The following is a 12623-nucleotide window of genomic DNA, read 5'->3' on the forward strand; positions in this document are numbered from 1 at the left end:
CTCAATGACTGGTATTGAATCTGGCACAGAAACCTGCTGGCTACTACCCACAAATTGGACAGGAACTTATTACGTTGGTATACTAATACTGACTCTCAAGATTGCCTTTGACATTACCCAGGCTCCATTTTGGCCCATTGGTTTGTCCTCTAGGAAAAAGAGATCAGCTTATAGTTTCATTGAAAAAGGAGAAAAACTGGCCCTGATTCCAGAACTGAAACCCTAACTACTCTAGGGGAATTCTGGATTTCTTTCTTCTCTCCTCAGTACTCTTCATTTTATACTTTACAAGAGGCCCAGATAGTAGGGTGAACCTTATGATTGAGAGGAAAAAGCAGCAGGACTCAGGCAATGCCACGAAGGCCGTAGAATGTATCTCCTTAGAGGTTAGAACAGAGCTGCTTTAGATATAGTATTGACCTCTCAAGGGTAATATGAGCTGTTTCAGGGGAAGAATATTGTACTCACATTCCTGCAGACCTCTCAGAGATCTTTAACATTACTAAAAAGATCCAGGTAGTAAATGAAGATATCATAAAACTGGGTTATATGTCTAATGACCCCATATGTGGACACATCAGTTTGGGCATGAGATCTGTGTTCTTGTTCAGTCTGGGCACTCTTGGCTCCTGGCTGAAAAGTGGGCTATATAAACTCTGGTCATAATCCTCTTAGTATTTTTCTGCATTCCCGTGTTCAGATGTGTGATCTCCAGAGTTTTGAATTCTATTACACAGCTGCTGTGTGTCAAATGATCCAGCAAAGGGTCATCCCTCAAAAAGAACTGGAAAACCTGATACACAGGTTGAAAGGACCACCAGCAGAACAACTTTTCAGCAGACAATTGACATGCAATTATGACACCTCAAACAGCAGTGAAGATCCGAATTGATACTCTCAGATATTGATGGTCAGTCCTTCAGCTCAGGATGAAGAATGACCAGAAAGACAAACTGAGAACTGAAGCCATTTCCCCACATTCAGCCTGGACATGGAGAAGCCCAACTACACATTAGTGTCTATATGAAGATGATGTTGTGCTATGCCTCTATCTTCGTTAGCATGACTTTATTTTTCCAGGAAACTCCTGACCAGCAAATGGCTTGATTGCTCATTACAGAATTTTCCCAAAGACCCATCAGCTCTGCAGTGGAAAGCATAACAGACTCTAATTTGCTTCCTAAGATTTTTTTTCAATGCTTTGCTTCAAAATCCTGGCCTTGCTGTTTATTGTGGATTGTTATATTGTGATTCTTACCCAATCCTAATCAAGCTGTCACTTTGGAAGTCCTATCCTAAATCAAACGTTCATTTCTTAATAAATTCTGACTTACCTTCCCCTCTCTGAGATATTGTCAAGACTTTGCTTGCTGTAAGCAATAAATCGGCTTTGTCTTATCAACAGGCCTGTTGGTGATATTTAGGGAGCCAGCTCTTGACAATAACTTAGATGAACGTATTTTTTTTTTAAAGAAGGAATGAAAGGTGGACTAAATAAAAAAAGATCTTGGAACTACAGAGGGAGAGTGATGAATTATGGTTGGGATGGTTGGAAATGCTTCACCAAGAACTGATGTTTCCTCTGAGTCTTAAAGGATGAACATGAGTTTGACAAGAGAAGAAAGGGGTTGAGATAGAGAGGGGTAGTGGTGATAGTGAGGTGGGGGGATTCTGGGCAAAGTAAACGGGGGCTTGAAGGACTCCAGTGAAAATGCCAAGAGGTCTGGGGCATGGGTGACCAGGGCAGAGTTGAGTCTCGGGTGTGGTTGGTGCTGGGGCAGGGAGCATGGAGAGAGGAAGTTGCCCAGAGAGCAGTACATACCCTTGGGGAGCAGGGGGAAATCTGGAGGGAGAGAGTGTAATACTGGAGCATCGACCAGATGTGATCTGCATCAAAGGATGATGCTAGCAGCATTGAAGAGGCTGTTGAGGGTGGGGACAGTGGTTCCCAGTCACTGTGGGGCAGACCCCATGAGCATGTTTGCTGTGGTTGCTTCACTTGTTGTGAAGGCAAGAAGAGGCATCAAGCAAGGGTCTGACTCCACCATTAACAATCTCCATGTCTTTGGAACTTGGTTTCCAATTGCTGCAATGACTGCAGGGTCTGATGAGACACCTGGTGTAAGTACACTGAAAAGTACTGAGTGCTAGTTACAGACTCAAAGACAGGTGAGCGCATGTGTGGCAGGGTAGGTTTTCTTTACCCACTCCTACCCTAATGTCTTCTCCTTCTCACTTTCTATGGGAAGAGTGTTTTGGTAAGACAATGTAACAACAAATTATTTAAGTGTGATAGTAACTCATCCAAGTTAAGAAGCTGTTCAGTATTAGCCATGAAAGATGGGTTTGTCCTACAGATGCTCTTTCCCATGGTCTGAAAGGCTTTGGCCAGAAACAAATCTACTTCCTCCAAAGACATGGGAGCAAGTGTGAAAAAGTGTGTGCCACCACAGCTGTGATCCCAGGGAAGAGCTCTAGAACTGAGCTAGGCTCTCAGAGAGGGCAGAGGAACAGAAAGGGTGGGCAAGGGATTAAGGAGAAGGGTCTCATGGTCATCAAAGACCAGTTCCATATTGCTTGACAAGACTGAGTAAGAAAGTCAATATACGTTTGTATCCTCTTCTGAACTGTGTATCCTCAGTCAGCTAAGAAACAGTTTTCTCTTTGGTAATGAACTGTACCAGGCATTCTTCCAAGCACCGTAGATGTAACTTGGTGGTTTACATATTTTTTCCAAGCTGTAATTCCTGTTGTAATCTCATTTCCCAACTGAATGGAATTCATGTGGAATGTGGAAAGCAAGCCAGAATTTGTCTTTCAATCTTCCCCAACCTCTTTTACACAGAAAGCAAGCTGCTTTTTTAGTTTTTCTTTCATAGTCAGTTTTCAATAGACTCCACGTAATGCATAATTTAGGAGCCAGGAAGGCAGCTGTCACATTAGGAAGACTTCCAAGCCCCGAATGCACTCGTTTACACTTAAAGGCTTCCTCACGTTTATGCACCTGACTCAAGTCAGAAAATTCAGAGCAAAAAATAGGCTGAAAGGAAAATAGAGAAGCTGGAAGACACAGTGGGTCTGGCTCACCCTCCAACTCTTAACAGTTAAGTATGTTCACTAAATGATACAGGAGGAGGGAGAATTCTGATCCTCCTTTTCAACTAATAGAATAAAAAATTGTAATTATTTTGAGAAACAAACTTTGTATTCTCAGACATTTTTTTCCTTCTTGTAGAACATAAGCTGAAGGTATAGGATTTAGGTCCCTCAGAGGTGACTCCACAGGAGATTTAAAATGGAAATCTTTATGTAATTGTGTTCCAGTTCATTTAACAGATTCCCATTATTGAACTTCACTGCGTCCCTTGACCATTTGGGTCCCTGAAGTTAAAATTTTGAATCACTTCCTCTTTTCTATGCAGAAGGGAAGATGGCAAGGGCGGGGAGGGGTGTGTACGTGGCATATTTCAGTAGAAAAAGGTTTGTGTTTTAGGCAAAATAACTTTCCATTTCAGTCCTGCTCAAGGACCATTCACCCACAGGTGACCCCCACAAGGCCCACCCCTTCAGGGGTGGTGGAGGGGGAGTCAGGATGGGTGCAGACGGGACAGCAGCTGGAAGACAGCAGGGAAATGGAATGTAGAGGACCAGACCCGAGCATCCTACACACAGTGTCATCAAGGGAGCTGACCCTCCTCGAGGACAGGTCCAGCCCCACTGAGCACCATGCACTTTCTCACACTCACTCCCAAGACTCTGGAGAGATGTGAGGACTGGATGCAGAGGCAGGTGGGGTGGGGAGGAGGGAGAGTGGCCATGGGGCAGCTCTGGGCATAGGAAGGAGTGTTGAGATGTCAGTGGTGTCTCCATGGCTCCTCCCGCCTGCCCAAGAGCCCTGGCTCCCCTGCACATCTTGCTCTTGGGTGCCCCCCCACCCCCCGCATCACGGGGCTGCTTCACCAAGGGCTCAGGACCCTGGCAGTGGGGGAGCAGTAGGTGCAAGAGGAAGGGCCAGGCAGAGGAGGCAGATGGGGTGGATCCTGGGGCCAGCTCCTCCACGTACCGTGTGCCAGCATGGGGCCAGGACTAGCCCCTCTCAGAATGAGGTAAGAGGATCTCTCCCAGCACCCCCACCCCCACCAAGAAGTCCGTCACCTCCTGAGATTCTGCTTCCTCACCTATAAGCAGGGCCCTGCGTGGGATGCAAGGAGGAGAGAAGGGCACCATAACCACATGTCTCCTGACCTGAAGTGCAGGATGCCCGACCCGTTCATGTGGCTCCTGCCCTCCTGGCAGTGGAGAATCTTCCCCCGTTACTTCTGCTGTCTCTTCAGCTCCTTGTGGAGCAGGTCGCCCCCTCCAGGTGAAGCCTTCACTGGCTCACAGAGGAGCTGCGTCTGCATTCCCGATGGGGAGGTGACCCACCACTGCTGGTATTTTGTGGAGGGTAAGAGTGTGCCCTCTGCAGTCAGGCGGCCTGCGTGTGAGCTCTGACTCCCCCTCCTAGCAGCTGCCTGGGACGGAGGCCCGGCCTCCCAGGCTGGTGAGTGTTCACTGCTCCCTGAGGCTCAGCTCAGCGTCACTAACTCTGGGCCTCTCCCCTGACTCCTGTGGCCGAGCAGCACCCAGCCTCCTCCCCAGTTATTGGGAGGCTCCTTACGGTGAAAGGGAGGGAGGGAGGGAAGCAGGAGCATGGAAGAGAAGGCTGGTGGCTGGCTGGGCCTTGGGGCTCCCCAGGACACCTCACCCCATCTCACCTGTGCCGGGAGAGCTGCTCTTCGCCCGCCCCCTCGCGCCACCTCCTCCTGTAAGAGATACAACAGGGATGACCCACTGACCTCTGGAAAGTCCCCTTCCCTGCACTGCCCCATCTCACTGTGGGGACCCTCAGAGGGTTTACAGCACCTCAGAGGGAACCAGGCTCCAGCTATCTAACTCAACAAGCTCCAGAGTTCCCAGTCCTGACATTTCTTTGACACCCTGGAAAATCATGAGGTCAGAATATCTCCACAACCCCAGACAGACAGATAGACAGAGAAATCTGTGGAAGGGATTGCTAAGGAAAGGTGGCTCTAACCAAGACAGGGGCGGCTGAAAGAGCCCCGCGGGCTCTGATGGCTTCTGTCGCTCAGTGTTAACGCAGGCACAGGACAGGTCGTTTTTAATCCCCCCAACAGCCCTGCAACGGGGCCATGGCTGCCTTCATTTCATAGATGAGGCAGGGAGAGCTTGGATAACCAGACTGAGGCTGCTCAGCCAGCAAGCGGCAGGCCCTGCACTCGAACCTGTGTCCCTGTGCCTCAAAGGCGCTGTCTGCTTCCCCATCCCCTGCTGCCCAGGAAACCTGGGAGTGGGCAGAGATGAGGATAAACTCACCTTCCTCCCCAAGGTCCTTTAGCTGGCAGCTCATGGTCTGCAGGGCTCGCTTGGCGCCCAGGCTGGCTCACAAGGCTCGCTCATCCACGCACACCGTCGGCCCAGGGTGTTTTGAGGCCCTCATGGTGGCCGGCCTCCTTTCCTGGCAGCCAGTGCTCCTTGGCTGTTTGAGATTGAATGTGGAGGCGGGTGAAGTTTGGGAGAGAGGCAGGGCAGGAGGCGGTGAGTTCCCAGCCCTTCAATCTAGCTGCACACTCCTCCGCTCAGGTTTCCCGGCAAAGGGGCGGTGTGGCCTCACGTTTCAGGCATCACTTACACACGGAGGGGCCCTGGAGGGGCCAGAAGCTGCTGGCTCATGTCCCGGCAATGCTGTCACTTGCACTCCAGCCAGGGGAGGTGTGAGGATCATCCCAGGGTTTTTTCCTTCTATCTTGAGTCACTGGTTGGGACAGGCACCAGGGAAATTCTAGGATGTTTGTGAAAGTTATCATCAGGGCTTCTATTTAAAATACAGATTCCCAGGGCTACCACTGGGCATTCACATGAGTCCTGGTCTGAATCCTGATACAGGAGTCCTGAGCCCACTTTGATGAACTGTTCCTGCTCCCACTATACCTGCTCACTCGCCAGCTCTTCCCACTGCTGCCTGGTTTCAGAAAAGGCAGATTTGGCTGCATTGAAAACCATGACCAGGCTTTCAGAGGAACGGTCTGAAAGGTAATCACAGCCCTCAGCATCCCCTGTTCTTAACCTGGGTTCCCTGGCACTCTGAGCATCATGGATGGAATTTTGTGGGTCTGTGAACAGGAATGGGGGAAAACATTACGTCTTCATGTTTTCTAGCCTTTAACTGAAATTTAGCATTTCCCTCAAAAAATGTGTGATTTTGTCCCCAGTAGGAGTCACGGACATTTTCTTTTCTTTTTTTAATTGAAATATAGTTGATGTACAATATTATATGTTACAGGTGCACAATACACTGATTCACAATTTTAAAGGTTATGCTCCACTTATAGTTATTGTAAAATATTGGCTATATTCCCTGTGTTGTACAATATTTCCTTGTAGCTCATTTTATATACAGTAGTTTGTACTGCTTAATCTCCTACCCTTATATTGCCCCTCCCCACTTCCCTTTCCACACTGGTAACCACTAATTTGTTCTCTATATCTGTGAGTCTGTTTCTTTTTCTGTTATATTCACATTTGTTGTGTTTTTTAGATTCCACATATAAGCGATATCATATATCTGACTTATATATATTTCTGTTTGACTTATTTCACTTAGCATCCTTCCAAGTCCATACATGTTGCTGCAAATGGCAAAATTTCATTTGTTTTATGGCTGAGTAGTATTCTGTTGTATATATATATACCACATCTTCTTTATCCATTCATCTGTTGTTGGACACTTAGGTTACTTTCATATCTTGGCAGTTGTAAATAATGCTGTGATGGACATTGGGGTGCATGTACCTTTTTGAATTAGTGTTTTTGTTTCTTTAAGATAAATACCCAGGAGTGGAATTGCTGGGTCATATGGTAGTTTTATTTTTAGTTTTTTGAGAAACCTCCATACTGTTTTCCACAGTGGCTGCACCAATTTACATTCTCACCAACAGTGTATGAGGGTTCCCTTTTTTCCACATCCTTGCCAACGTTTGTTGTTTGTATTCTTTTGATGATACCCATTTTGACAGGTGTGAAGTGATATCTCATGGTGATTTGATTTGCATTTCCCTGAGGATTAGTGATGCTGAGCATCTTTTCATGTGCCTGTTGGCCATCTGCATGTCCTCTTTGAAAACATGTCTGTTCAGGTCTTCTGTCCATTTTTTAATCGAGTTATTTGTTTTGTTGTTGTTGTTGAGTTGTATGAGCAGTTTATATATTTTGGGTATTAACCCCTTATCAGTCATATCATTTGGAAATATTTTCTCCCATTCTGTAGTTTGTCTTTTCATTTTGTTGATGGTTTCCTTTGCTGTGCAAAGGTTTTAAGCTTAATTAGGTCCCATTTGTTTAGTTGTTTTTTTTTTTTCTTATTTCCTCTGCTTTAAGAGACAGATCTAAAAAAATATTGCTATGATTTATGTCAGAGTGTTCTGCCTATGTTTTCCACTAGGAGTTTTATGGTTTCTGGTCTTATATTTAGATCTTTAATCCATTTTGAGTTTATTTTTGCATGTGGTGTTAGAGAAAGTTCTAATTTCATTCTTTTACATGTAGCTGTCCAGTTTTCCCAGCACCACTCTGAGAAATAAAATATTGCCTGCCATATCAATAAACAAAGGATGTCACAGTCATCAGTGATTGTAGTCCTCCAACGCTGAGCTCGTGAGTCCTGAGGGAACTCAGGAAAGAAACAAAGAATACCTGCCATCTAGCAGCCATCAGACTGCAGCCACTCCCAACAGTGAGCCTGAGGGAACTCAGGATGAGAAAACCCAGGATACTGGCCCCAGATAGCTGAGGTGCATATCAAAGGAATGATTTCAGTGAGCCCAGACTCTTGCATCTTCCCTTACATAGAAAAGCACTAAATTCCTTCACTTGAGATATCTGGTTTTCTTTAATTAACAATAATCTTTTGATGCTCAGACTACCTGACCTTTGTTGCAAAACTCCTATATATTCTGGCACACCCCCCTCCCCCACCCCACCTCCTCGGAGCAATTTTCTCAGGGTTACTTGAGATGCTGCCTCCGGGCTTGAAGTCCTCATTATGTCTGCCGCATAAAACATAACTTTTAGTCTACGGCCATACCACCCTGAATGCATCCGATCTCGCCTGATCTTGGAAGCTAAGCAGGGTCGGGCCTGGTTAGTACTTGGATGGGAAACAGGGCAGAGAGCCAGGCTTTTTCTCCTGAGGACACTTTAAGATAACAGTCATGACAGGAACAGAGAGGAGCTAAACCCTGTTTGAGTAAAGGATCAAGAGGTCACATATTTCCCATCCTTGGGGCAAGGGAGACATTGCACATGTGCAGGAAGGCTCCTCAGGGGTTAAGAAGGAGGGGACACCACCCCAGAATAGGTGATACCAAGGCCGTCCCATAGGCCTCTAGGCTGTAATCCATCTTGGAAAAAAGTTGTGCACACATGTTGGGGAGGGTCCTAGGGCAGGGCAGGTGTGGAAACAGAAACCAGATAATTGGCCAAAGGTAAACAAAGATCCAGAAGAACTGCCCTGTATGAATGACTTAATCGCCTCTTTACTGCGCTCCTCCTCGTTAGGGAGGACGACGCCCACACCCTTTCTTTGCAGGTGTGCATCTCTGCCTTTCTTCTGTCTTAACTAAACAGTTTCTCTGTGTGCTCTCCCACTTGTGCTGTATCTCTAATAATAAACTTTATACCTGTTTTTACAGTTTTTGCCTCCTTGAGAAATGCATTTTTCAGTGCAGGCAAGGGCCAGGGGAATTTTTCTTCTAGCCTCTAGCCCCTGGTGGACTAGTGGCTAGGATTCCTGGTTTTCATCCAGGCTGCCCAGGTCCAATTCCTGGGCAGGGGACTAAGATCTCACTTCAAGCCACCACTCATTGCTGTCTCTCCAAGATCACTTACACATGTTATTTATCCTTCCTGAGCCTCTGTTTCCTCATCTGAAAAATGGGGATAAGAAGACCCCTTCTGGGACTTGTGAGGGATAAATGGATGAAGGCAGGTAAAGGAGCTTGCACAGGCCAAAGAACTCCAGTAGATGGAGAGCGCGTCCCACTGCCCACACATGGGAGGTGCCTGCTTCATGCTCTGGGCCCTACTGGGCCTTGTTTACCTCCCCTCACTCCATGTTCTCTATCCATGCCCCTCTGTGCCCTCGGCAACTGTGCAAAGAGGGCTTATCTCTTCCTTGTTATAGGAAGATCCCAAGGCCAGTGCCAGGTTAGCCAAGAAACTGCTCACCTGTCAGCAGGGAAGCACTTGGACTCAACCCAAGCCAGAGTCCAAGAACAGCTCTTGCAAAAATCTGCAGCCGATCCCAGTCAGAGTGGCTTCTCCACTTTGAAGTGATGTTTCTTAGGCTGTGGGTAGCATTCTTCCCAAGCAGGGGAGAACCTTGTTAGAGCAGGTGGAGCCACACCAGGGAGTCTCGGCGTCACCTGCAGTCCACCTCCTGCTGCTTCCGCTGCATGGGCTTCATGTCCCACCATATTGATTTCTCCTTGTCTTCCTCCTGCTAGAGGACAGAGGAGTTCTTGTGGGCATGAGTCCAATACCTCCAGGGTTGGGGAGCTCACTCCCTCTTTAAGCTGCTCTTTTCACTCACACGCACACTGGCTTTGGGGAGAGTTCATTCTGGTGCCTATTTCTGAAAGCTTCACAGACACAGAAGGCTCATCATCGGAAGCACCCAGAGTGCTCCTTCCCAGGTGGTCAGCCACACCCACAAGTTTTGGTCATTTGCATCCATCCAAACCAGTCCCTGAAGCTGAATCCAGCCTCTGTACCCTGATGCTAAATTAAATCTCGGAGACAGAATTTTGGGTGAAGTAGGAAAGAATAGCTTTATTGCTTTGCCAGGCAAAGGGGGCCACAGCGGGCTAATGCCCTCAAAACTGCGTGTCCCCACTTGGAGAGGGTAGTGAGAAATTTTATAGTAATGGTTCAAAGAGGGCGTGATCAGCTCGTGGACATTATTCTGATTGGCTGGTGGTGAGGTAAGTGAGAGTCAGCATCATCAACCTTCTGGTTCCAACCCTTCTGGGGTCTACGTGGATGTGGGCAGCACACCTTTGTTAACCGTTAACGTCTCTCACCTGGTGGGGGTGTCAGTATCTGGGAAACAGCTCACAGATATTGTGTGTCTCCCCTGATGGGGCACCAGGACCCTGTCCCAAGGCTGCACTGTTGTTTCTCTTGACTGTTTTTTCCTCCCTGGTCTCACATCCCCTCCCTTCCCTAATTAACAACTGTTTGAATCTGCTCGTTGGAACTCAGGGAAGGTCATGGAGACTGAATGAAGCCTCTTTCCTGTAATCAAAGAAGTGGGGGACACAGAAGGGCTTTGTGCCCAGGAGCCCCACAGGCCCTGCTCGGTGTCACCCACAACCCACTTGCCACAACTCTTTGATTGCACTGGCCACACTTGGCGACTTGAATCTCTCTCCCTCCCTTATGTTCCCGCAAGTGTGAGGCAGCCCTTGACCCTCCACAATGCTAGAAAAAAGGAGGTACCCCGTCTTGTTTGTGGGGAGGGATCAGGGGACCCCCCAGGAAGTGGCATGCTGAATTGGGTTTTAAATGTGAGGAAAGTATCTTGGGCTGAGGTGACAGCAAGGACAGGGCAAGAAGTCTGCCACCTGTCCTTCAGTGGTGTTGCTGGGTAAGTGTGAGGTGAGGCCAGGAGGAAGGTGAGTCTGATGGGCAGGCTGGGCAGACTGTGGAGGAGACTGGCAATCATATTTCAAGGATACAGCACCCTGAAGGGCTTTGATCAAGGACACAAGCCTCTCAGACAGAGGGTTAGAAGCAGGTGAGTCATATAACCTCTGACGCTGTGTCACTTAATTCTAAAAGTTTTGCCATCCTTGAGGAAATGCAGCCATTGGATATGCAGTGTCTGAAAACAATATGCGACTCCAGCCACCAGCAGGAGAGAATAGGCATCCTGCCTGGTGGTCTCTGGTAGTTGCAGGGCAGGTGGGGCAGCCATGGCTGTGGAAGATGTTTCCAGGTTTCTGGCTTGGGTATTATAGTTACACTGCTGTCCACATTCTTTATACTCCTTTCCTGTGGAGATTCTGAGTCCACTTGGTATGGTCAGTATTTTGCCAGATGTCTGATTCTGGCTTATATTCTCCTTGCATCTTTGCCACTTCTCCAGGACGGTGGGTACACGAGGACTCAGGCACACAACTCCACTGGCCTAGGTTGCAGGTTTCTTCAGAGGATGAGGAGGTGGTGTACCTGATACCATCCCAAGAAGCCCTGTAAGAAGACAAGCTCTGCTCCTTACCTGGGGAGACGCAGCAAGGCAGAGGTCAACACTCCAACCACGGGAAGGAACTGCACCCCGAATCGTCACGTGGAGGCTGGTGTCTGAGGAGATCCTTCGAGCCTCTGGGAGGATTCCTTCTCTCTTTTGCCCTTGAGTTTTGCCTCAAGAGTTGCCTTTTCTTTGTGGTGATTTCACCACGACTATAAGGTGAAATCTCTTGATTTCACATATTTGCAAGTTTTAAGAAAAGCAACCTACTTTGAGGACAGTGAGACCAAATCAGGGGGTGCAAAAACACATCTTTTAACTTTTCATAAAATATTCTTTTTCTTTTTTTTCATTCGCTCAACACAGGATCTAGCTAATTAATACTTGAGTTACATTTATCGGACATTCAACCCAACATAAATAAACATTGCTCTGAAGAGTAATAATGTTGGAGTGGTATTTTATCACGATGGTGAATATTTCTATTGCTAAGGTTAAGGGTGGTAAGCTCTGTAGTAATTCTCTTTCATGGGTGTGGCTCGATCTGAGAAAACAAAATCCTAAAATCCAACAAAATGACAACAAAATGACGTGCGATTTCAACAACAGTCACAGGCATCCAAATCTGATGGTCCTTTTGTCTCAAAACCCCTCATTAATGGGGAAACTTCTTGGATCACCTTGTTAATTTAGCTCCCCAATTAAAAAAACATACCTCTATATAATTAGCTATGGGTATCTGCTTACAGACATCCAGTGTCCCTCACAGGATGTTGTAAACCAGCACAGTGGAGAGGATCCAGTGACAGGAGGGAACGTCCTCCCTGGATAAGGTGAGCTGGCCGGTGGCCGGATGCTTACCTTCCAGCTTCTAAGGTGCACCAAAGAGCTCCCTGTGGGGAAGTTTGTGGTGCAGGGTAGCAGCGGGACCATAGAGATCTGGACAGCAGCCATGTTTCCCTGCAAGCTCAGGGGCATGTATTAAGAACAGGCTGATTCTAAGGCTCCTTTGGGCAGGTTCTTTGTTCCTCAACTTTCCTAGATCAGTGCTGAGGGTCGCGCAGAGCCCTGAAAGTGTTCGCAAAGATCTGCTGTGTTGTGTCTGCCATTCTGGGCTCTTAGTCAGGAAGGGAGACCCACACCCAGGTATTTGGGACCTCAGGGAGCACTACTCCCAGGGAGAGGATGATTCTGGCCAGATAGAAGCCGAGCAGATCAAGAGACCTGGCTGGGCATGACCCATGGCCCACGAAGAATACTGCAGCCAGGCGGTGGACGGGGCCATGGGCTTCATGTGCCTGCTTCTTTCCCCTCC

General features: G+C 47.6%; 1 protein-coding gene across 1 annotated transcript in view; it reads right to left on the reverse strand.

The window, feature by feature from the left end:
• Window positions 1-12262, reverse strand: part of TMC2 (transmembrane channel like 2) — a gene marked incomplete at both ends in the record, with an annotated part of 88029 nt that extends 75767 nt beyond the window's left edge. The window contains 4 exons of the mRNA XM_082670718.1: window positions 6000-6173; window positions 8068-8105; window positions 9483-9559; window positions 12170-12262. Of these exons, the coding sequence (XP_082526844.1) occupies window positions 6000-6173; window positions 8068-8105; window positions 9483-9559; window positions 12170-12262 (382 nt within the window). The remainder of the gene's footprint in view (window positions 1-5999; window positions 6174-8067; window positions 8106-9482; window positions 9560-12169) is intronic.
• Window positions 12263-12623: the final 361 nt, after the last annotated feature.

Source organism: Grampus griseus (assembly GCF_964374135.1).
Source record: "Grampus griseus genome assembly, chromosome: 14".
In the NCBI taxonomy this organism is placed as follows: Eukaryota; Metazoa; Chordata; class Mammalia; order Artiodactyla; family Delphinidae; genus Grampus; species Grampus griseus.